Source organism: Micrasema longulum, unplaced genomic scaffold, assembly GCF_059751315.1.
Source record: "Micrasema longulum isolate JH-2025_06_02 unplaced genomic scaffold, ASM5975131v1 h1tg001120l, whole genome shotgun sequence".
Taxonomy (NCBI): domain Eukaryota; kingdom Metazoa; phylum Arthropoda; class Insecta; order Trichoptera; family Brachycentridae; genus Micrasema; species Micrasema longulum.
Window position 1 is genome coordinate 192,626 of NW_028278308.1, and position 27,954 is coordinate 220,579.

The following is a 27,954-nucleotide window of genomic DNA, read 5'->3' on the forward strand; positions in this document are numbered from 1 at the left end:
TTAAAAAAGATTGCTAAAACTTAGTACAGAACAGGTTAGAACTATTGTCGACGTGAGATCGCTTTAGTTTGTTGGGGAATCCGTTAAACTAAACATTAAGTATGCAAAGAATTCCTTGCACAGGTTAAAGAAGCGGCTACAGGGTTTAAACTTCTTATCAAATTCAAATGGCTTCCGTAAAGAAAGTAAATATCGCCAAGGGTATCAAGAAGAGGGTTCACACTTGTAAAGGGAACAAATCGAAAAAGAATAAAATCGATGGCTCAGTTCCATAAAGCTTTAACTAGAAATTAATAGTTTTGAGAAATGGCTGACCAACGTTTTGACTGTTTGAAATTGATTTGAAACAACTAATTTATGTATGTCATATTAATAAAAGGTTATGAGGTATACATATATATATCTTTAATATAATATAAACACAATGGTTACTAGTTTTAAGAGTAAAGTTGTTTATGCAAATATAAAAGTTATGGAGCTGAGAGATTGTAAAGTTTATTTATTTCCATATGATAATATCTGTCTGAGAGAAAACCGATGATTTGTAAGAGTTATTTATACCTTTGTAGAATTGAAAAGGAGTGATCTTTTAATATAATAGGCAATATAACTTAAAAGGGATTATTAGCAAAGGCCTGATAAAGCTCAGCGGAAATCAAGTGAGGGTTGTCACTAGAGCCCTTAGGGATAGCGCACATTGAGCCACGGGTGGCGACCACTAGACGCGATCACTAGTGGCTCAGTCAAGCAACTAGACGTGGTCACCAATCGCAGCCGCTAGTGGCTTAATAGTGGCCACTAGTCGCCGCCACTTAGCCACTACTTTTGACTTAATTCCGTTCATTTCCGTCAAGAGTAAGTCCTCAATAGCAGGGCGCTCTTTTATATCAGAGATAAAAATATCTGCGTTAAAATCGGCCGATATCGTGACGAGCATTCGGTACAATAGTTGGAATGATATAAACTTTAAAGTAAGTTTAATGCAACCCGTCGATGGGAGGATTGCTCTCCCAAAACTTCTTGTAAAATAATTTAATTGTGTTACACAAATAACAAAGTTTTATTTTCGTGTACGTGTATTTAGTAAGTAAATATGCGTTAAAAATGCATTTTCTACGCGCATTTTTGCGTTCAGAATACCACCCTAGCACTAACTAAACAACCAGATAGGTCGTAAGTCGACTATGGAATCATCTCCCATCCACTATTAAAGATACACATCTCCTTTTTCTTCCTTAATATCTCCTCTTTTCCTCTTTTGTCTTTATTCATTTGTTGCATTAAGTAATAGTATTGATTTAAGGTAATTAACTAATATAAATAAATAGGTTTTTCTATTTTTGTACATCTTAAGCTTATTTTATTTTCAGTTAATTATGTTTTGTAACTTGAATTATATGAGTATTTTTAAAAATTTTATTGGTTATTGGAAGAAATTGCCATTTGGCAATAAGCCCGCCAATGCACAATTTGCATTATGCACAAAAAAAAGAAAAATGTAAGCCCTGTAAGTTAATATACTTCAATATTTTATTTTATAAAATGCTCTCCATAATATATGTTGTAATACGTTTTTTTCATAATTCTCTAGAAGATGAAATTCAGCCTTTGTCTACAAACATTTGGACTAACTTAAAATATTGTTGACACTATATACTTTTATATGAAAGAGATAAATAAAAAAAACGAAATAATTATGATTGGTACAAATTTAATCCTGCACATGTTTATCCATTTTTCTTTCAATATTGCTAAAAAAATACTCATTGTGGATTCTCTTAAAGAAAACGTTTAAAACATTCCACACTATTAAAAGGATACTTCATTATTTTTATAAAGTTCAAGAAAAAACATTAATTTAATAAATGTCAGAATGCACTTACGTAGTTGGCAATGAGATCAGGATGGTCCATTTCTAATCCATCATCCAAGATGGCGACCACAACCCCCTTCCCCGTAATCCCCTCTCTCCAGGCAGGGATAACATTCATGTCCAAACCACCCCCTCGATGCTGAAATTGATAAAAAGAGCAAAATTAGAAAATACACTTCACAAAATGTTTTGGCTATAATTTGAGACAATGAAATTAATGCAGTTATAAGGAGAAACGTAATGTTTTTGTAGAAAGCAAGGGCCGTTGTTTATATTATTATGTATTCATAATTGGAAATAGAAAACTAGAGTACCAACCCCCCAGGCCTTATGTAGCTGCAAGACTTGTTGGGATATTAATTATAAGGCGCCCTTGAGGCGAGTTTCACAAAAATGGAAATATAAAGACGGTACAGAATAACAATAACAATGGTGTAATAAGACAAAGCAGCTATTATAATAACAATAAAAGCAATTTTTATATTTTAATATCATACAAATCCTTAAATTCTGGGTATCAAGTTTTGAAAAAATACACACAAATCACCACGCTGTGGGGGTACAATAAAAGCCTTCTTCACTTACCCGAATCTGTTCTAGAGGTATCCTGGCATCTTTTCAGATCCGTACATAGCAAAAACTATTTTTTTGCTTTAACAAACAGTCAATTACTTTATTTTATTAATATTATTTAGAATTTACATTTACTGTTTTCAACGCCCTTATCACCGTCAATGCACCTCAGCGTATACGGTAAAAATTGTCTGTCACCATAAATATGATTTTCCAATTTCGACGATGGTAGGGTATGTTAGTTCATTAGCTTGTTAGTAATCCGAGAGAACTAAGCTCGAGCGGGTAACACCAGAGCCTTTGTAAACCCTCCGCCGGCCATTATGTAACAGTACATACAAAGTGACATTTTTACGTTTTTTTGCCTGTTTTAAAGAAACCCTGATTCAGAATTATATACAAAATTTAAATCTACCAAGCCTAAAGAAAAAACCAAAGTCCATAAATCCATTATATTCCCAGAATCAACTTATTCAAACCAAGAACTAAGCATCAACCTATAAAAACATTCCTCATGGTCGAATTTGTTCAAGTTATTTCACTGCCCGTTCGCTCCACATATCTAAATTAAAGCAGCACTCATTTTTTAAATCAGAATTGTTTTAAAGAAACACGAACATTGTAAACTATTTGCAAAGTAAGTACTGGACTTATTTACTTGTGGTTTTTTCGGAATTTACATTGCGTTTTTTTTTCTGGCAACACATTTTTTTTTGTTTTGTTTGATTCACTGCTAGAAAACATTTTATGATAAACTACTTGTTCGCAGCTTTCGAAATTCTGTCATCCAAGGGAGCTATTTTCAATAAGCATTAAGATACTCGTACATATTTTTTTATTATTATATATAAAGGTATAAATATTTATAGTTATTGTGTACATCTGTTTTTTTCATTTCATTATGTAAACAAAATTTTTTTTATCATTACCAACACATATCTGCACCTAATAGTGCATAGAGCACGGTATTGGTTTATCAACCACAACGTATCTTGGTCACTATTGTTAGATGAAGGTAAGATGATCAGTCTTACGCTTTGCTTTAGGTGCCAGTCCATGGTATATGAAATGTAAGTGCGAAAAAACACTTTTCTGAATAAATATTTCATGTAAACCACGTCGGAAATCGAATTCGAGACCTCTCGCATGGCAGGCAGATTAGACCACGGGGTTACAGAAAATTAGAAAAGAAAAAAGAACAATCGTTAGCGTTTACGTTTTCCACGGGTAATAAATAAAAATACCGAATGCACACACCCAGTCATCCACATACACGCGTAAGAACGCATACACATACACACATAAATACGCACATTTAATTAATTAATTGTGGATAACTTATATAGCGCCATTTTCGTAATAAAATACCTCAAGGGCGCTTTACATGGTGATTCTATTGTTAAGTTAATTTAATTGAAGCTTTTAAATTTGTAATTTAATTAAAATAATTTATTTTAAAATAATTTATTTTGTTGTCACGTGCTACGGATTTATTCAAATGATTTAGAGAACAAGTGGGTTTTAAGTTTTTTCCGAAACATCACTTCACTTTCACAGCCTCGCACCTCTGCTGGGAGAGCATTCCATGCCATAGGGCCTGCGACCGCAAATGCGCGTTCACCAAATTTAGTGCGCTGTTTGCGTAGAGGTATAATAACTTTTCCTCTCGCCGTAGACGTAGCTGATCTAAGCGTGAGACGCCTGTCAGCTAGTTCATCTGGAATGCATAGTTCCCTTAGATATTCCGGAGCCGAGTTGTGCAGTGACTTATACATAAGCCACATGCATTCATAATCATCATTAACATGAAAGATCTTCAAGTGAAAAATAAGAACTGAAGATCTTCCAGATACTTTTTAGTGCCTGTTTATAAACAAATTTGTAAAATATAAATAAAACAAACGTAATATAAACCTGTAATAAAAAAAAAGTGTGTCCCACCGAAAAGTCTTTTGACTTAGTGGGTAACAAATTCTTATATGTATTTTTTAATTATTAAATAAACGCTGCTCTGCAGCACTGAAATTGAAAACATTTACATACACATGTACAAATAAAACACACGCAAACACGTGAATATATAAAACATGTATTTCATGCGGTGCATGTACACATTATGAACCACGCAGTACAGTACATGCAGCAAACATTTCAAATAATCAACTCTGAATGCATACTGTGTTTGAAATAAAAAATGAGGATAATAATATGATTTATGAAAATATTTATATACAATAATAAGAAGGGCGTGAAGAATACAAAGAAAAAAAGGAGAAGAAATTTATTATAAGAAATGAGAAGCAGTCAGGAATCCCTGAATATAACACCCAAAATAGCAACGCGCATACAAACGGTACTGCTCAAAGTGACAAATTTTCTTCTGGAATTTATTTCAGTATATTTTTACTACTTCGAGATTATTAACAGACTGTCGTTTGTCACGACAGTAAACGTAAATATTGTATAATTGCATTCCTTTATAAGACTCGCGTCGAAGTCAACATTATTCTTGTACATTATGGTTTTCCGTAATTTACAATAGGGTATTTTCAAAGATCGGAAATCACGTTGAAAGTAAATACATATGTTAAATGCTTAGATAGAAATTTAACGAGAGCTGATAAAAAATATGGTAAATGAACATTCATAGCAGCAACTGCTAAAACTACATCCATTCGCAGCAATAAGTCCGATAGCCTGATCCGTTGAGATAGTCAGTGTCAAGTTTGAATAAGTTGTGACTTGTCAGTTTGTCAGTCAGCTTCCAGAGCCGGAAGAGTGAGGTCGTGTTTACCGCGTATGCCGTGCATCGTGGATTTTGAACAACGACTTAACCCCTTACCACATGCAAAGCCATATCTGGCTTAAAGTATAAAAAATTATACGTATTCTTTCTGTTCTCAAGAAAGATGCGTCAGCATGTTATAAGTGCATGAAGTGCCAAATATGGCCAAGTTATGTGCGTGTACGGCTACATATACGGCCCAATTTATTTTAACAAACAATTTTTTTATTGAAAAAAAAATAAAAAAATAGATCATTCCGAGTCTTCTCCATAACATTTTTTTTCCGAACCGATTTAAAAAAAAAAAAAATGCTGAGTTTTGTTTTAAATGGCAAATAAGTTCCAAGGAAGCCCAGGAAACGTTGGAATCAGCGTGTAACGATAACGTGATAACTCTGAAGACTGTTTACAAGTGGTATGAGCTATTTAAAAGCGGAAATTAAACAACTGAAGACGAGCAACGGTCAAGACCTCCTTTGAATTCAAAAACAGATGAAAACGTGCAAAAAGTGACAAAAATAATTCATTCAAGCAGGAGATTGTCTATTCGAGAGCTTACCTCTTATTAGAGCTAAAACTTTTATTGACTAAACGAGTGAGTGCAAAATTTGTCCCAAAACTTTGTGTCTGAGCGAGTTTTCGGCCAAAAAAAAGGTTCCTGTCTGCCCACATCCACCTTGATATTCGGATTTTAGCACCATGTAACTTCTGGCTCTTCTCAACAATAGAATTCATGCTATAAAGAAAACGTTTTAACACTATTCCCGACACTGATAGAGCCACCATGGATTGAATCGTTTATCGCTCCCCAAACGCTAAATCAAATGAATTTATGGAATATTTTGACGAATGGTGCCAACACAATATCAAAGAAAGGCAATTAAATGTCATTACCGGAGATTTTATCATAAATGTAAAGAATGAGGAAGACAGTAATACAAAAAACAGAATTTTAAAACTCATTGTACAAGGGATTGAAGCTGTACAATGAGTTACCCGAAGAAATAAAGGAAATATAAAAAATTGAAATATCTCATATTAATTTGAAAAAATTGAGAAATTTTGATTAAAAAAATGTAATATTATTAAAAGTTTATATTAGTTCTTAAGAAGTTATGAACTAACTTAATAAAGCATAAACGAATAAATATATAACAACGGAGCAGCTGAAGGCCCTTTCTAAAGAAAGCTTCCAGAAATGCCTTCAATCATGAAATCAACGTTGGGATAAGTGCTTCGCTAGCCAAAGAGAGTACTTTGGAGGAGATTTATTCAAATTGGATGCACACTTATGACTTTATTTGCAATAAAATTATTCACCCTTTTTTATATCAGTTTGTGTATATGAGTAACTCTCAATGTATGAAAATTAAGTTTTCATCCGTAATCCGTAATTGAGTTAAAAAACGAGTAAAAAAAAGGGGGCTCACTTTCATGTCACACGTCATGCCCGACCAGTGCGCTTCTAATAACATTGCGTACATTTATGGCGCAGTAACGTAATACGTGTCGTATGTCTCATAGGGAGCGAAACCTCGTTTACAGGTAATTAAATATGCGTATTTAAAACCACCATAGAAAATTTATCGTACTGTAATTTGCTTATTTGTTTATAGAAAATGATAATTGTAGCCGTGGATTATAAGGAGACATGAATATAAAGTGTCCTCTGCGGTGCTATTCTGAACCGCTCTCGCGACTTTAAAAAAAATCTTATTTCGTGTATTTACATACAAAATACGCGAGATAAAAGCTTTTTCTACGGCCGCGAGAGCGTTTGAAATATCAACCCTAGGCCCCGATTACAATGGGAATTTAACATTTATCTACAAAGTAAAATTAAGTTTTCTGTAGAAAAAGCAAAATATGAATACATTTTTTTTCTTTTAGACATGTTCAATTATAGGTTACCGACGAAGATACGTTAAATTTTTATGCAAATATACTCATTTTCGTACACAAATATTAGTTTTTCTTCATATACAGTCGAAGATAACTCTGTTAACTTCCTATTGTAATTGGGGCCCTGGTTAGGTTAGTCGCTAACTAACACGACTCAGACCGTTTTAGAAAGATTTTTTTTTTCAGTAATTAAATGTAGGTTATTTTATATTGATATAGAAAGACAGTTATTGAAAATATAAATATGACTACGTAGGTAAAAAAAAAACAACTAACTAAATATAAGAATTAAATAATCCTCAATGAGTATCAAGAAAAACAAACGTTTTTATAACGTAACCAGAAGCACCCACGTGTTTTGAAAAAAGATTATTTAATATTTGTATAAAATACGACAAATTAATAAATGATGCATCCCTAAAATACAAATATTCTGGGTTGGTGATATTTTTTCATTAACACAGTAAAATTGATAATTTATTCATTAACCTGAAAGCAATCAATCAAAATGATACAAAAAGAAATGAATATCAAACACAAATGCGAAGTTAAGTGAAAAATATTAGCTGTTTTTCATTATGAAAAATATACTTATCAGCGCAAATTCATCAGAAAGGCCCACGCAGACAATCTACATTTTGACCGATTAAATTCCTCAAAACATATTTCAGAGTTTTCAAATTCAGATACTTGCAACAATAAAAAAACCTACATACAGTAAAACCCTATACTACTTCAAACTAAAACCTTATTTATAAATAATAAAAAACAATATTCCTCAAAAACCCGCATAAAAGGACACCTAAAATTTGCCAAGAGTATTTTTTTAACAATGATAATTGGAAAAAAAAAATTCTTTCATCGACAATGTTTTGAGTATGTCCAAATAAATTTGGTAAAAAACATTGTTGAAAACCGGTAAAAGAAGAAGTTTACAAAATTGGAAAATTGTTTTCAGGCGTTGCCTAGTAGATGAATTGGTTCAGCCGGAGGAATCTCACCCGCATGATAAAGGTATCAGCTCTTTTAACTAACAAACTAACTTGTATATGTAACTTACGAATAAAAAAATGTATACACGACTCTGCCTCTGACTAGAACATCCCAGTAGCCAGATGAATTAAGCCACAAAAAGAAAAAGAAGACATAGAGGCCTGAAGGTTGTTTGTAGACACAATATGCTCTAACTAGAGAGCGGACATGGAATGATTATGATGATGATGGGATATTATTTATTTTATTTTAAGGTTGGTTTGAATCGGTGTGGTTTAAAAATATAAGATTTTTTCATCAAACTTCACATATTGTATTCAGATGAAATTTATACGAAAATCTCAGCGCTCCATGTATGATTTGTTTGTCATTCTGTAATGCTTGGCGAATGAACTCTGTTTTACGCATTGCACGATCCTTTTAAGAACGCTGTCTCTCTTGCACTCTTGAAGAATTTGCTTTTCATATTCATATTTAAAAAACATAAAAACTGCGGTTATCGACGCTGACGGAAAATCGGTCGTGCGCAACAGTCCTAAATTCACAAACACTTGTCAGAATTGAAAATGTTTATTCCGTGAACATAAACAGTTTACGTTAGCGAAATTGGGAAATATATTTCTGGACATTAAACACTCCTACACTCGATTCGTATGTAAAATTAATGGACCTTCGTATTGTTTATTTAATATTGTTTTACCAGTGAAAGCAACATTAAACAGTTATTTGGTTGCCGAATACTCAACTTTAGAAATAGTGGGAATTGAAAAGTGTTATTCGATGAGTTAACCAAATACTTGTTAGCAAATTACTAACAATACGAGGTGTGTTCAGAAAATAACAAGAATTTTTAAACTTCGCGGGTTTGGAGAGTTCGGTTGTCAATTTTTATTATGTTGGCTTACATGCCCCTGAAGTATGCTAAAATTTTGAGCTGTATTTCTTATTTACTTTGTCTATGGCAGCCGCTAAGGTAAGACGTGTTTGGCGTGCTCGAGGATTTTCGTCTTGGCCATCCAGAATGCCTCCACTGGGACGATTGAGCCTTTGTTTCGACGTCATATCCGTAAACCCGTGTTTTGTCACCTGTTATAATACGTTTAAGTAATTCTGCATTGTCGTTGACTTCATTTAGTGACACCTGAGCAACTTCCATTCGCCGCTGTTTTTGTTCGAAATTAAAAAAATTGGAACAAATTTTGCCGCCACGCGTTTTATACCCAAAACATTAAAAAAATATATATGGCATGAGCCAATCAATATGCCAACATAATTAGCGACTTCTCTGATTGTGATTCGGCAATTACAAATAAATCAATAATAAAATGAAATGTTTTTTTTTCAGAATACGGTTTTGAAATTTAACATACTTTAAAAAAATACAATTTATAATATTTCTTGATTTAAATTTTAACAAAAAGGTTTCAAACTTTTTACCTAGATCTTTCTTGTACCATTTTTAATATAACTACAAGTTGTAAATAATATATTTTTTTAATACTTACGCACCCACACACATGCACCCTCTCCCTCATTCATTCCCACATACACACATTCACATACACATGAATACAAACGTCACACACATACAATTACGTAAATCTTTTCATATATATTATGTGTCATTAGATTTACAGTGGATTTTTTTAATTGGCTCTAGTATTGTTAATATTTTTCTACTTATTTTGTTTATGTAATAGCTGTAAAAATCCCAAATAAAATAAAATAAATAAATTCATAACCATTTTTTTTATTTATTCAAATTTTTGTCTTACAAACTGTAGTAAAAAAATAAAACAATGTGACATCACTGGGGTTACCCGCGCTGAGGACACTTAACAATATACTTTTAAAATAATGTATTTTTACATTTGAGAATAAATAAAGAAGATTAACTTAATAAACAGAAATAATTAAGAAAAATTTCATTAACTTTTTCCCATCGGTTGTTGATGCGCTGGGGCGTCCAGTCCAGATCGTTCGTAATCTTCAACGTCTTTACGGCCATCTTGGAAACGCTTATACCACTCGGAAACTCTTCATTTACTCATGGCAGACTCACTATAGGTCTGTTTTAACATTTCACACACTTTTAATTTATTTTTTACTATAAATAAAGCATATAATACATAAAGTACATATTATACTCCCAGGAGTTATTAAAAAAAAATCATTTGGGACCGAACTTATAAAAAATCATTTTGTGACAAAACATAATATCAATCATCCGAAATAGTAATAAAACATAATATTAAAAAAATAAAACAGTACTTTACACCATCTATATAAATTACATTGATAACTATCACTATCAAAAAGATTAAAGTAATATTTTTTAATTGCGACAATTTTGTATTTTTCATTTTATTTTTTTAATAGACTTTTCGTGTTTTCGCTCATCGGGCAGTTTATTAAATTCGGAACTGCCAATATTTTCCAAAGACCTTCTGCCGAACTTCGTTGAGCAAAACTTAGACACATGAAGATTCCCTGAGTAACGGTATTGTAATTGTTAATATCATGACCAAATGTGTATTTTAAATTTGTGTGAGCAGAAAAGTTTATGATATTCAAAATAGTATTAGTTATGTCATGCAGGGGCATCACCTTGAAAGGAAGTATTTTTGTATGTCGGTAGATATCCTTGATATGTAATCCCATTTTAGTCCAAGAATGTTTCTCAGAGCTCTGTTCTGAAGAACTTGTATTTCCGAGATCTGATTTTTGCTCGAAAAACCTTATTTACAACATGATAGATAGGATAGATGGTAATGTATCATAGCGTAGTAGACGGCAAATAAAACGGAATGAGAAAGCAAGCCACGAAGTCTATGCAATACGCCAGTTACGAGTGCTATTTTTTATTTAACATGTTCAAATTGGTAGCTCCATGAAAGTTTGGAACCAATAAATAGTCCTAAGTATTTAGTAAAATTGGTATTTTCAATATAGCTAGGTTCGGGATAAATATTGATATTTGAGTCCTGTTTGTTCCCAAAAATCATAAACGATGTTTTTTTAACATTCAGACTTAATTTATTTAATCTCATTCAGTCAGCTAGACTATTGAAATCTGTCTCCATTATGTTACACAGACAAAGTAAACAATAAAAGCAACTGAATTTTTTAGTATACTTCAGGAGCATGTATACCAACATATTTAAAAAAAAAATGACAATAGGACTTTCCGAATCCGCGAAATTTAAAAACTCCCGTTATTTTCTGAACACACCACACATATAGTACAAACGTAGCATTTTTTTGTGTAACTTCGCATAGTTTAAACCTTTGATCTCTGAACATAGATTAAGTAGAGTTTCTGAACGTTTTCCTTTTGAATTATCTTTTTTATAGCTTGAAAACAAATATGCATATTTTTGTTTGTTTTATTTTTAAATTGCACAAATAAAAAAACCGTGGTACATATTTGTTTATCATTTGTAAATTTGTCAGAGAATTTCAATTTTAAAAAATCTGTTATTTTTCTAATACAATATAGGTATTTACATAAACAAATTAAAAACCAACATTATTAGCAAACAAAAAAAATGCTAAAAAAACTTGCTATTACGATTATAATATTGCAGTTTGTAAAGAAGTAGCAATTTTACGCAGCCAAACGGGTGACAGCTTTACGCAAAACCGATCCCAGGAGTAATTTTTTGGATTTAATTACTTCAAAATGGCCGAAACTATTTAAAAACGTGCGAAAATGTACCCTCATTGATTAGTTACATCAAATTCATTATCATATAAGAAATATATGAGGGTTTTAGAAGCAAACTTAGCAATTTCCACCAAAAACGGAAAATTAGTTATTGATGCCAAAATAACATAAAAACCTACCTACCTAAATAATAGCGTAATTCAAAACCGTCTCTAAAGATTTCAATTATACTACTTGACACCGCAAACGAAGCATTCTCCATTGAGTAAAGCTAGGGTTTCCTAGGACAGCGGTGCCCGTATCTTAACGGCCGTAGTGAACGGTGATGCGGTGAGCAGCCGTCGTAACGGTGACTAGAGAGTGGTTTCCTAGGAAAACGGTGTTATCAACATCCTAGGAAACCACTCTCTAGTCACCGCTACGACGGCTGTCCACCGCATCACCGCACCGTTCACTACGGCCGTTAAGATACGGGCGCCGCTGTCCTAGGAAACCCTACCTTAAGTGAATCAAAATTTAACGTAGTTATGCAGAAAGCAGCCAGCCATAGAAAAATATATCTGAGATAATACCACTTTTGTGAAAAGAGTCAATTATCAAATCTTCACAACAGTTGGAAGGTTTTTGACTTAAACAAATAATAAACAATGTAAACATATGTTTTTTTAAAAGACAAACAAGAATTTAATTACGTATTTGACCAGTTTTTGTGATTTTTAAAGAACCGTAAGATTTTTCTAGTGCTGTGGGTGGTTTCTGCGAATTACAAAAATGGCAATCTACACTGTTTTCAGAAGGTGATTAATACATTTTTTTGTATAAAAGCGGTCTAGCTGTTTTTGCAAAACATAGAATTGGCCTTAAGCTAGGGGTTCCTAGGACAGCGGTGCCCGTATCTTAACGGCCGTAGTGAACGATAATGCGGTAGACAGCCGTCGTAACGATGATTAGAGAGCGGTTTCCTCAGAAAACAGTGTTATCAACAACAATCTAGGAAACCACTCTCTAATCACCGTTACGACGGCTGTCCAGCGCATCACCATTCACTACGGCCGGTAAGATACGGGCACCGCTGTCCCAGGAAACCCTAGCTTTACTGCACCCAATAACGTCAATATCTCATTTTTCCAAAATTGTGGACTGGCTGCTTTCTGCATAACTACGTTCAATTAGAAATCTCACAAATTTTTTTTTGAGTTTTTCGTTTAAAAAATATCTTGGTACTTCAATGGAGATTTCTAAGTTTGCTTCTAATAGCCTCATATGAAGTATTTTGCAACACAACAAATTTATACTGTCAGGGAGCAAAGAGTTGAAGAACGAACTTTTTAAAAACGTAAAACCAATAATTTTATCAATATGTTTCATTCCTGAAGATGGCTCCTGCAATGGTAGCCGAAATGTCGAAACAAATCCAACACACACGGCATCACCCAAAAAAGAAACATATTTATAACGGTGACCGTGAAAACCTTCGCACCTATTTTTCAATATTTTTATAGAAATTCAGATTATCGCAATGGGTTAAGATTATATTCTTAAAATATTTAAACAAAAATTTCCAAAATATTTTAATTTGTGAAGAACTTGGAGTTAATAATATTGCTTTTGATAATTCAGAGAATGTCTAATCTATTATCTTTTATAAATAACGAAAGAATTGATTGAATTTGTATATTTAATTTATAAATTTAAAAAAAAACATTTTAAAATTGTTACAAAGGCGGTCAAATTACCATTTTGTTTCCTTTTTTACTTGTTTCTTATCTTTCTCCTTTACAAGATACGAGTAGCATCGCCTTTGAAGCAACTTTGAATAATGTTTTATTTATTTGACGCGAAACAAAAATATTCCCTGCTAGATTTAACGCTTTCATAAAAGTTCTACAGAAAATTCGACTCGCAATTTTATGCTCTTCCTAGAATGCATTTGTAACAAAAGAATCAAAGGCGAGAAGGATTCTCAAATATAAGGAAAATGTAACGAAATACAAAATGGAGAGGCAAAATATATATGCAAATTATTAGAGATGCCACAAATATTCGGCTACTATTCGGTATTCGGCCTATTCGGCTACTTTTTTAAATATTCGGTATTCGGCCGAATATCGAATGCCAAATCATGAAAAAACAGGCACATACTAAAAAAAAAAAATACCTTTTTTAATCACAAATTATAACAATATTTTGAGTCTGTCCAAATGTTTGTAGACAAAATACTGGATTTCACCCCCTAGAGAGTCATTAAGATTAACAAATTACAACAGGGATGGAGAACATTTTAATTGAGGAAATGTGGAAGTCTAGGCATTTACAGGGCTCACGACCTGTCGTTGACTGATTAACTTCACAAAATCAACAGATGGAAGAATTGAAGAACTATGGATGTTCGAACATAGGAAAAATGGTGAATGTTACACATAGTAACATTTATAGTAGTAGTATTTATTTAACATAGTAGTATTTATTTTTTATTATTATGTTGACTTTGTAAAATAACTAATTTAAGGCATGTTTCACTTTTTGTAAAATGTTTCCCTCGGCACGGGACACTCCAGTAAGGGAACATAATTCTGCATGAAAAAAAGAATACAAACATTGTAAAAGTATTAATTAATAAATAAATAGTGGCTACCTAAACCAGCCAATGACAGGTCATAAGCCCTGTAAATGTCTAAACTATATTTCATTCTCTAAAATGTTAAAAAATTGTTAGTTTAATGCTTAAAATCTATCAGTGGTAAGTTGTGATGAATGAAAACATTTTTTTAGCATTTGTTGGTAGCAAACGGTTGCGCTATTCTTTATTTATTTATTTATTATATATACGGCCTAAACCAACTACAACGGTTACATGAAGAAACATAAATGCAAGAAACTGAACAAAAATAACATAAAACTATTTAGCAAAGACAAACAGGGGCAAAACAATAATTGTATCCAATATATTAAAAAAAACGAAGGACCTAAAACTTTGAGCTAAACCATGCCAATCCAACTTCATCCCACACTGTTTAGTCACGAAGAGATCTACGAAAAGTCAAATCTATCCCAAAAAATTCCAAGTCGTGTGATGAATTGACTTATCTACACATTCTGGACATTAGGGCATAAATACCAAAAATGCTCTTAGAAGATTTTATTAATAGCAGATTTTGACTTCTGGTGACACGGTTGGGAACATGAAAAGAAATTGATTGCAACATAGATGGGACATCACTTAAAGCATTAAGTACTTTTAAAATGCATATAAGGTCCATATCAGTTCTACGTCTCTCCAATGAAGACAGATTAAGATATTGCTCTATTTCAAAATAGGAATAATTACCCCTTTGTAATCCGAGCAACCATGCCACTTTTCTTAGAAAACGGTGTTGGACAGGCTCGATATGGTCAATATGAGTCCTGTAGAATGGAAACCAAATAGGGGAAGCGTATTCTAGATGGGGTCGAACTATTGAGCTATAAAGAGTTTTGATGGTATTAATATTTTTGAAGTCCGCCGTCACTCTATTGATAAAACCGAGAAGTTTGAGAGATTTGTTTACAATATTATCAATGTGTTCACGATAGGAAAGTTTACTATCTAAAGTAATGCCAAGATCCTTTATTGACGAAACCATTGGAAGGGAAGTATTTTTTAGTTTGTAGTTGAATTGTATAGGTTTTATAAATAATACCTCGCGAGATCTTGTCACATACCCAGTTTGTATATTTAATACAAATCTCATAATATTCACTAAGATGCGATTATTTATTAAATTGAGCCATGATGTACAATGAACAAATAATTACTAATCACGAATAATTATTCCTAATAAGGACTGTTAATAACACAGCGTGTTGTAATAATGAACAAATAACACGTGTCGCGGCATGATCTACTTGCAAAATAAACAAATACGCCCGCCCCGACACCTTCGGAAGCACCGCAATAAGACAGGTCGTAACCTGTCACGCGCAAAACATCTTTTGGCGAACATTCGGCCGCCGAATATTCGGTGCTTCGGCCGAGAGCGTGGCCATCCATTATTCGCCCAAATCACTATTCATGGCATCTCTACAAATGATACTACATAATATTTTTTGGCTTGATATTTCTTAGTACAAATTTACATTATTTTAGAAAAACTTGAGTATACAAAATATAGTCATTTATGAACATATGTATCTACATGTTTTTGTCACTTTTCATAATTTTATATTCTTTTACTTGCAGTTTCAGGGTAGTATTTTTATTTGAAATATGTCCCGTACTCTTTTATTTTGTATTTATTAACACTAATCTGAACATCCGATGATAGCCATTAGTTAATAGGTTATAGGGACAAACATTGTTTGATATTTAACGTTTTACTATGTGAAATAATATTGTATGCACCTGTGCATATTTTTTTTAAAGAGACTATTATCTTTTATATCCAAACAGTTAACTAATTTTTATAATATGTTTTTAACATTAATTTGTAAGTACCATTTTTTTTATACGTACGTATGTACTTTTTTTTTGTTTAAATTTTGTACAAGTTATTAACAATTTGCTTTTTAATTCTAACACTTTTTTTTTATCCAAATATTTTCCTTTTTATTTTGCAAAGTTTCACTTTTTATTTTGCATTGCAGTATGCTTTTTATTGTTTCTACGTGTATACAAAAAAGCGTTGTTTATTTTTTAAATTATTACTAACGTATAATTTTTGTAAATGCCCTTGGGCGTACCGAAAAATTAAATAAATAAAAAAATAATTAAAAATAAACAAAGTGTATTGAAGAAATAAAAGACCACGAATTTCTATACTAAATGATGATGTTCTTCCACAAATATTTTTCACTAAAATTTTTTAATGTTTTGAATCTTAGGGTTTCAAATTGGAATTCGTTCTTTTTAAATAATGAATACAATAAAAAAAAAATATTAAGGAAGTGTCTCTGTAAGAACCAAATATTGAGAAAATACAGCGAATACATCAAAATTCGTTCGTGAATTTTGACAAGTAAATAATTTACTACCCCGATATTCAGATACAAGCAGGAAATTTGACTGCCACTTTCATAAATGCAATGCATCCGGAGCTTTCAAGTTAGCAGGAAATCTAAAGTCGTCCTTTAGAATCAGGACTCAAATATATTCAACTGTACATCGACTGGAAAAGCGAGAGGAAAATATGAAATATATTCAAAAAGCGCTTCATATTTTTAACAATAGCGTATATAGAATAGGTTTTTAAGTATAATGCACAATACAACGTCAACGTTGTTGATACTTATCTATACAATCAAATATGACGCACCCCGGGAATAACAATGACATATTAAAAAAAACTCATTTTTATAAGGGAATAGTTAGATAGATCCGCACTATCAGTTGACTAATATCCGTCAACTATAGTGCGGATCGCAAAAACAAAGTCACAACTTTAAGTTTACTCACTTGTGCTATCTAGATTTAAATGCTTTCAGAAATAGCAATGGCATAATGATCATTGGGCTACAAATATGATATTTCTTAAATTTGAGAAAAAAAATATGGTATGCTTTAAAGGCCACATGAATATTTTAAAGAATCGTAACGTTACATAATTGTATACATAGAACATATATTTAGCAGCATTTCTCCATGCTTAAATAAAAAACGTCAACTTTGGACTTGTCCCATTATTATTGGTCAGGTAAGATGTATTTTGGACTCGTGCCGGTATTTTTATTTATTTGTTTAACTTTTTGCACATAATATAAATTGTACATTGGCGGGCTGATTGCCAAACTGAAATTTCTTTCAACCAACCTATAAAATAAAAGTTTTATTCTTATAATTCAAGTAACTTAACATATTCAATAGAAAATAAAAAAGCTATATAAAAATATAAATAAATGTATTGGCATATAAATTACCATAAACCAATACTATTACCCAATGGGGAAAAGGAAGAAAGAGGAAAGGATATGTTTTTTCAGAAGTGATTTAAACAGAGTTATTACCAATCAAGTGCGATGTATTTTGTACTTGTGCCACTATTACAGCTCAGATGCGATGTATTAATGTATTTTGGACTTGTGTCTTTATGATCGCTCGGGTGCGAAATACTTTGAACTTGTGCTTTTGTGGTTTTGTGGTTTCTATTTTCTGCCTACTAATTCACCGTAATTTCAATCGTTTTATTCTTGAATAAAATAAACATGATTCCAACTTTCATAATTTATTTACATAATCACGTGCATAAAAACCATTCAAAACGTTTTTCGTTTGTAAGTTAAAAGTGTTGCATGTGCAATATTGCAATGCGGTAGGGAAATAAATATACAAACAAATGTATTACATGTTTTTTCTAATAAATAATCATAATGCGGCATTTGAGGCAGCCAATTACGTTTATTTTGATAAACATATCATCAAAGTGATCTGTCAAATGATGACGAGTATTATAAATAAAATCATACGCGCAAAAAAAGATAAAAATAAACGATATGAAGTCGTTTAGCTTTGTATTAAGCTATTTTCTTTATGAGGGGAAATTATAAAAGGATTTCTAATAATCAAGCTTAAGATGATGTTAAATCATCATCGTAATTTCCCTACCCGCACCTAGTGGTGCATAGGGCACCAAATTTGCAACCCCAATTGCAGCGTACCTAGATCATTAGTCTTCCCTTCAGGTGCCAGTGAAATATTTCAGCGAAAACCACATTATAAACAAATATTTTATGTTGATTCTCCCAGGAATCGAATCCAGGATCTCCAGCATGGTAGGCGAACACGCAATCCGCTACAACGAGATGGACTTTTCTCCACTCGATTTTCTTTTTCAGGATTTTTACTTGAGAGCAGCCATCGATTTAAATAAAGCTCGTACAGAAATATGGTTCTATTTCACACTCAGAATTGTACTCTTCATTCACTTGGACACAGACTAATACATAATTTTAGTACAAACTTTGATAAAAACATCAAGTCATACGGCAATTATTCATTTTAATACGTTCTTAAATATTTGTTCAAATTTAATTAATGTTTAAAATTAATTTCTTTAAAGGTAAATATTAAACAGTTCTAATTATAATGTAATGATTTCTTATACTTTTTCTGAAATTACTAATTTTTTTTTAAATATGTGTATCATATAATAATAAAAATAATAATCTTTGTAGGGCATTTAAAGAAAAGAAAAAAACATTTTCGTATCAAAAATAATATTAATACGATTTGTACATTAAAAGAATATTTATAAATAATCCCTAATAGTAGAGTACAATATGTTATGTATATTTCCAACCTTATTTCTATTGTTGCATCTATCTATGTAGGTAAACCCGTACCGAGATAGATGCTAGCTGTATCTGTATGGTGTGATAACAGTAGAGTATCGCACCTGCATTTTACATTATTATCTTTTATACTTTCTGTAATTCAATTTTAATTATTTATTTTTATATCTTTTTAAAATATTTACAATTTGCTTTTTATTTCGAACATTTTTCTTATTTATTTAATAAAGGTACCTGTTTTTTTACGTCTTTTTTTAATACCTAATTATCATATTAATGTTAGATTATATCTATATTTTTTTATTACACTAACTTTTGCTTTTGATTTTGCAATGCAACAGCCTTTTTTGGTTTCAAAAGGTCTTTTTTAAAAACACATAAATTTAGAGCGTAGTTTATTTTTTGTTACCATGTCTGTACTTACCTGTATTATTTTTATAAATTTCCCTTAAGCGTATTATAAAATTGAATTTAAAAAAAATTGGGCTAGTTAGAATACGCCCAATGCAGTTAGTATTAAAATGAAACTCAATCCCATCCTGCTAAAGAAAATATTATATTTACCTTATTTAGACCGTTAAAACGCAAAGAGCCTTTGTGATATTCAACGTTTAATTAAAGAGAACTCGTGAAAAATGAAAATAATTTTTAATTAAATATTTATGGAGGTTTAATGCGAGACTCGGGGAGAAAATCTTCAAGAGACAGGTACAGAAATGAAGGACTCTTCGTTTTATATGAAAACAATTTGCGCAGATGAGAATCGCAGCATCTAATGAAAAGATCTCAAATCTCAACAGATTAAAATAAATACTCATTCAATTAATTGAACGATGACCTTTCCATAGGTAAACCAAACGTCCTTCTTGAAGATTATTTAAAAAAAACTTGAATAAAGAGAATTCGTTCATTTCAAGCAATTACGTTTTAAATAAGCATATCTTTGGATTTTAAACGAATACTTTCATAATTACTGTGGCGAAAATATTAATTAAATTAAAGAACAACAGTAATGATTTAATCTTAACCCTTCCGGGCTTAAGCGAGGTATGGGATCCCACAGGTAGCATAATCTTTTTAGCTAACGATGCAATGACGATGCTTGGATTTATTTTGAGAGTAGCGTCAAATTTCAAAAACGGTCCGGTTCGAAAAACGGGTACCCATCGGTTGCCAAAAAAGCTCGTTAACAACGGGCTTAAAATATTTAAAAAATATATTTATTTATTATTTCACGTTTTACATAAAACTCGTTTTGTTCATATGAATACCTTACTGGGCACAACCCGTGTCGAGGTATTCATTTACATGATTTAACATATTGAACATATTAAATTTAAAAAACAAACCATCGCGCCGTTTCCCTGTAGGGATAGGCAGAGAGGATAGAACGCCATAACACTCTATCTTGGCATACATACCTCGCTTCCTCTACATTCATACATCTTCACATGAACGCACGCCGATTATTCCTACTTTTGACATTTCTATCTTTAAGTATTTGATGGACTTGATTGTCATTCTCAGTCTTCCTCGTTTTCTGCATCCTTCAACATTTGCATCGTAGATCCTTTTAGCCGTTCTTTCGCTGTCCATTCGCTCTACATGTCCAAACCAACGCAGCACCCCTTTCATGATTCTGTTGATAATGCATGTCTTAGCCTTACACACTTCACGGATCTCGGCATTTGTGCACCTATCATACATCGTTTTACCACACATTCGCCTGAGGGATCAAATTTCGACAGCATTCAACCTACTTTCATCATCATTTTTCCAATTCCACACTTCGCTCCCATACATTAGAGTTGGCACTAGAACTCCGTTGTGAACGGCTAGTTTAGCCTCCTGCGAGACACTATATGTAAAATACATATAGAATATTACATATTCACATTTAAATCCACACAGATATATATACATATATAATATGAAAAGAGAAAAAAAAATAAAAAGAAAAAAAACATTATATTATTAGTACAGCTCACACATTTAACTACTGTGCAGACATTAGGTCAAGTAACAAGCTACTGTCAGCTCCCGGTGGCCCAACATCCGCACAAATGCCAAATATATGAGTATATGACATATATTCATAGAGACACTGTGTGGATATAAATACAAAACACGAAATGCAAAAATAATTATATATTAACAAGTTTACTGCTTTGGTGGGGAGACCATCTCAAGACAGTTCTCGGGACCCTAATCAAGTAGCCATTTTTTTACAATATTAAAACCAAAAGTTTTCAAACAATTTATTTAGTGCATCATTATCATCCCCTTTTTCGGCACCTAATGGTGCATAAGACACTGCATTAGTACACCAACCGCAGCTTATATTGATCATTTTTTGTTGAATGTAAAATTATCAGTCTTATGTTTCAAAAACATTTTTAAATAAACGTTTCAATACACCCCATGGCCACAAACACGAAATATTTGGTACGTTCACAGGAATAATTTTAAGTATGAAAGGGTCTTGTTTTCATGTTATGTTTCAATGACAAATGAAAGTATCATATTTTTTTCACCTGGTAGAAAAATGACTAGACATTAGGAAGAACGCACCTCAAAATCGTACCTCTACGTGACGTCTAATTAACCCTGTAAATAGGAGGAGGCACCGACACTACGGTCGTTTTGTGGGAAAACTTTCAATCAACTTTCTCATTAATTTATATGAAATTCCTCATCGTACCAACACTTGGTCTAATCCATCTTCTAGCCGCGGGAACGTTGATTGATTAATGGAGAAAAATAATTTATATAACTGGCGACAACGCACCATATTAGGGTGATTAAAAAAAGAGATTGCTCTAATTGGTGATACAACACTGTGCCTCCGGGATCCATTACACAACTCCCGTACATTTTAAATTACTTTAAAATCTGCGAAAATTTGATTAAATATTATCATATTTTTTTATTCTCACCAGTTGGTCCAAAGGGTATTGAATGTTGTACCAAATGCAGCGTACCTAATTTATTTATTTATTTTATAGAAACATAAATTCAGCAATGATTAATTACATACGAAATATTAGGTTGAACATGTGTGTACATATTTGTATGAGCATACATGTGCGGACGTTTATAAGTATGTGTGTAAAATTCAAAATTAAGTGGGAGTTAATAACTATTAACGACTATGTCCTATTCAACATTTATTGTCAGAATGTAAAATTAGAATGGATGGGATTTAATTAATTATTTTATTCTTTCGTTTTATTTATTTAGTTTCTATTCGCAGGTAAAAAAAATACAAAAAGAAATCATGTTGAAATTAGTCAGCGTCGTGGTGTACTGGTTTAATTGCCACAAAATTAATAAATAAACAAAAAAAGATCACAATACAATAAAAATCAATCCACCCTATATAGCTTCTGAAATGTAATGATACGAGTACGCGAAGAGAGACTGATAGATTAATTACAGGGACAATTAAGCAGGCTAAGATAAGGGTGGTATTCAGCTCTTTTTGTTTTTAAATTTGATAATTTATAATTTGTTTTTTTTTAATTTTTATATTTTATTTGGAAGTATTGGTATCATTCTTCATAAATATTCTCAATTATAGAACTCCACCATCTTTCATCTTAACATATAAAATTCCTCTGTACGTGTGATCTCACTGAACTCCTCCTAAACGGCTTAACCGATTTACGTGCGATTATCAGAGAAATATAGATCTTTGCGCTGTGCGTGTTGGTAGATATTAAAATCTTCTATCTAATATGTTAAAACGAAGTAAGGAGCATAAATGTTTTATTCATCGATCTACTAGAGTTGCATTCGAGGAGAATGCATTTACAAAAAAATGGAAAGATGTTGTTTTTCTGTGTATAAAAAAAGTTTGTTTTGGAATGTTTACAAACAGCATTTGTTTTTTGTGGATCTCAATCAGATTTTTTTCATAAATTCTTTATAATTTCTACCCATTTATTTCTTTTTACTGAATTTTTGGTAATATTAAAAAATATTAAATTCATTACATTTAAAAAAAAACGTATTCCTACATAAGTACACCCCCTCTGTTGGTGAGAACACCAGAGTTTGACGTTTGCAAAAAGAATGCCATATTTAAAAAAATATTTATTTTATGTTTTGGAATTTAACCATAAACCTACTTAAATTCAATATTTAAATATTATCAATTTTTACTTTTAGAATTTAATCACAAACAAGTACCAAGTACCTTATCAATAAAATGTTTCCATGGCAAGCCGACGTTCGGGCAGGACAACGTCTGTCGGGTCAGCTAGTAAATTATATAAAATAAGCGTGTATCTTAATTACATCAATTTAAGTCATAATAAAGAATGAGTTTAACATAAAAACAATTATTGTTTTTAAAGGAAAAAAAATAAAAAATAAGAAGATACAAAAAATATATAAAGATTAATAAGTTATACTGTTTTGTACGAGAAATGTTACCGTTCTATGGAAACTTGCGTTTAATGTGCGATTATTATTATGACAATAATATACTTATAACTTTCAGTATGACGTATGCATAATTTGATTGTATATTATTCTAGTGTGGTATAAACAACGAAACCCTACTCATAATAACAGTTGACGTTATTTAAAATATTATGAGCTTGTATTGTGTTGCGATGAGGTTAAGGCGTATAATTTTATATTTCTGGTGTTTGAGATTACTTTCTCATTTTTACAGTGCATACCACAAACCTCCTACATACAGCAGTAATCAACCCTTCAATGATGTTTGATTATGTCTAAATGCTTGCAGACTGGCTGGATTTCCTCCCTAGGGAGTTGTTCATATTTAAATTTATTTCAACAGAGAGGGAAAAAGTTTTTGAGAAGGAATATGGAAGTCTAGGCATTTACAGGGCTTATGACCTATCCTTGGCTGGTTTAAGTGGCCACTTTACACACTGTGTAACATTCACCATTCTGCCCATGTTTGAACATCCACATTTCCTCAACTCTAATCTGTTGACTTTTGTGAAGTAAAAGAGCTGTAACCTTTATTATGTGGGTGAGATTCATCCGGCTGAACCAAATCACCTACTAGGCAACGCCTGGAAACAATTTACCTGGTAAAAGAAGAAGTATAAAAATTGGAAAATAAAGGTTTCAGCTCTTTTACTTTACAAAAGTCGACAGATGGAAGAGTTGAGGAAATGTGGATGTTCAAACATGGGCAGAATGGTGAATGTTACACAGTGTGTAAAGTGGCCCCTTAAACCAGCCAATGATAGGTCATAAGCCTTGTAAATGCCTTGACTTCCATATTCTCTTCTCAAAAACTTTTCCCTCTCTGTTGAAATAAATTTAAACCCTCCAATGCCCCATTTTTTAATTCTAAATAAAAACAAATTTTTATTACAATATTTGAGTTTGGCCAAATGTTTGTAGACAAAAGACTGGATTTCACCCCTTCGGGAGCCATTAAGATTAACAAATTACAACAGGGATGGAGAATATTTTATTTTATTCACATATTTTTATGTTTTGAGATGCATAATATTATATTTTATGATGCAAATACTGGGAAAAATAATGAATAAAAAAGTTTTTTTTTCAGTTTTCATTTCATACTTTAGTTTATGCGCGCAAAACAAGAAATAAAGATTCTTATGAATATCTTTTTATGTATAATGTAAGTTGCAGGAACAGTTATAACTTTAGGTCTTAAAAAAAAAACACTTTTTGAACGTTAGCTGAATAACACTTTTGACAGAATACGTAAAACTTACTTTTTGTTTCAAATTTTGCCGAAGATTTTTACCCCGGCAGCGATTTTTAATCTAGTATGTGTACAATATAAAAAAACTACTCGTCAAGTGATAAACATGTTTGAAATCACCTTTATACACCGATTATCTGTATGTAGCAAATCGTCTACATTAAGCGTTGCAGGGTTAATATTGTTTTGTAAATTTAAGTATATATTAACTTCAGCTTAATGTTGGAAAAACAAAATACATGGAGTTAGGAAGGAAAAAGCCAAACCCAAGGATGAATGTACTTTTTGATAATGAAACCATAGAAAAGGTTAATGAAATGAAATATTTGGGGATAATACTTGATTCAAAATTGACATTAAATGCAAATTTTGAACACGTTAATAAAAAAATATAAAAAAAAAAAATTTTCCTTAGTAGATTGAGAAATAAATTAAATAAAGATACTGCAGAACTAATTTACAAAACAATCATTCTTCCACATATAGATTCCTGCTCAACAATATTATTTTTAGCGAACGAAGGAAATTTAAATAAACTAGAAATTTTACAAAATAAAGCGATGAGAATAGTTCTTAAGAAAAATAAATATAGCAATGTAAAAAAAATGAGAGATAAACTAAAATGGTTATCTGTAAGAAGGAGACTTAAATTTAATATGTTGATATTTATACATAAATTTTTTCACGATAAATTACCAAAATATTTTAAGGATAAAGTTGTCTTAAACAAAAATTGACATGAATATGCTACTAGACAAAAGGATAAAATAAGACTACCATTATTGAAAAGAGCTGAGTCGCAAAATTGTTTGATGTATAAGGGTTTAAAAATGTATGATGAGATGCCTGAATGTATGAAGAATGAAAAGTGTCTGAAAGAATTTAAAAATAAATGTATAAGTTACTGTAAGGAAATGTAAATATATTTTATTTTTATTTTTATTTTATTATTTTTTCACGCCCATAAGGCTTTTACATACATTAAAATTTTACAAAATATAAGTATATAAACAACATTAAATTTAAAAAATACAATATAAAGCAACAAAAGATAGAACGGTGTTAAGAAGTAAAGTTGGTATAAAAAAAGAAAATGAGTATATAAACAGCATAGATTAAAAAAAAAACACAATATAAAAAAATAAAATAAAGGAACAAAATAAAGGAACAGTGTTAAGAAGTATAGTTGGTATAAAAATAAAAAGATGAGTGTATTAACAACATAAATTTAAAAAAAAAATACAATATACTGTAATAAAATATAGAACTGTGTTTTAAAGTTAAGTTGGTTTTAAAAAAATTAAAGCAATATATATATATTTCTATTTTTTTAATAAGCTAAAGAAATACAATTAAAGGTTTAAAGCAGCTAGGTACATAATGTTATAAAATACAATATGAACAGAATATTAAGTTCTATTTGATAAGGAACATATACATTGATATTTAAAATTTACAAGACTCACGCTAAAGATGATGTAAATGTACATAATAGTTTATATTAGTTTTAATATAAGCTAACTTAAGAAATAAATTTTTAAAAAAAATTTAAAAAAATATATTATGATAGGATTAAGTGCACACAATGTTAGATGAATTGGAAAAAATTTGGTTATGTTCGATACTTTATGTTGTAAACCACTAACACACCACATATTATAATATAATGCTTCTTGCTTCTTAGTGATATGTAAATAATTATGTTTTATTATTGTTATCTTCGGTGGAAGAAAGTTAAAGTCTACTGTATACAATTTCAAGAAAAATTATCAATATTCGAGAAAACCTCGCATAAAACAAAAACAAATAACTCGCAAATACAATACATTTTAAAAAACCACCCTATATTATTACGTGGTGGCGGGTGGTTTTTTCCTGCGGTATAAAAACGGTCTATTTACCGCAGCAAGGTAAAATTTGTCGTAGTGTATTTTTAAAGGAATTAGAAGCATATATGTATCCATTACATTGATGGAAAAAAAACGGAACAAAAACGATAGAGCGTAGTTTTAGTGTCTTGTTTGTTTTGTGTTTATGATAGCGTCTGTTACATACATAGAAAATAAATAAATAAATATAACTTTTTAAATTTAAGTATAATGTACAGCGCCCTTGTGATTACACACGAAAACAGGGCTATAAAAATTGTCGAAATTTATTATTATTCTAAATGTAAGGTGATCAGTCTTACGATTCAGGGGCCAGTGTAGGGACAATATTAAGTCATTTAATAACGCAGGTTTTTATTTTGCGTAAAATCAATCAAATAAACGTTTTTAAAGATCTGGAGTTTTCAAATGACAAATTTAATAGTTGAGTGGTTCCCTGGTAATATGCTGCCAATTGACAAGCATCATCCACCACTTTAAGTTTATTTTTAAATAAACGATGAGCTTTGTTTTAATTTCTTAATAAAACTTGTCGTTTATTTATTTTTTATTTATTTATATACAAAAATATTACAAATTATCAAGTCTAATTGAACTGCACGACTATAGGTCGCCAGTAGGTGCATTTAACTTTGATCTTATATACATATATATAATATTATGTCTTAATTCTATAAAATATCGTTGAAAATCTTTTTACCATAAGCAAAAAAAAATGAAAATATGTAACAGATATAAAAAAGAGGTTCATTCTCCAATTTCTAATGCCTTAAATATGGTTTATTTCTTTTATTTTATTTGATTTAATAATAAACCATAAAAACATACAGTTCAATTTCAATTCAATTCAATTTATTTATTTTAAATATAACATATACATTACAAAAATATATTCAATACGTACATATTATAAAAAAGGAAAAAAAATACACGAAAGAGACTCATGTCAAAGGAGCCGAAGAATCCTGCTCCGGAAAACCCCTTCGGATACATGGAACAGATCAATATCCAGAGCGATGTTGTTCAACATAGCGGTAGCTCTTCCAACAGGCATAACCATAGGCAGGTTGGTCCTGAATATCGGAATATGAAACAATCTATGCTGACGCTGTCTTAGGTAATTATCAGGAACATACAAACCAATGCTCATCATAATTTCAGAATTATCGATCATACCGCGCAACAATCGATAAAAATGTGTGGTCAAATACACATTCCTTCTAGTCTCTAAACTGTTGTAGCCAAGCATACCCTGGAGAAACTCGGTCGGGTAGAGCCAAGGATAATACC

General features: G+C 31.3%; 1 protein-coding gene across 1 annotated transcript in view; it reads right to left on the reverse strand.

The window, feature by feature from the left end:
* Positions 1 to 27,954, reverse strand: part of LOC148276947 (uncharacterized) — a 118,355-nt gene that overhangs the window by 83,062 nt on the left and 7,339 nt on the right. Inside the window, exon 3 of the mRNA XM_088233557.1 lies at positions 1,884 to 2,012. Coding sequence (XP_088089683.1) covers positions 1,884 to 2,012 — 129 coding nt within the window. The remainder of the gene's footprint in view (positions 1 to 1,883; positions 2,013 to 27,954) is intronic.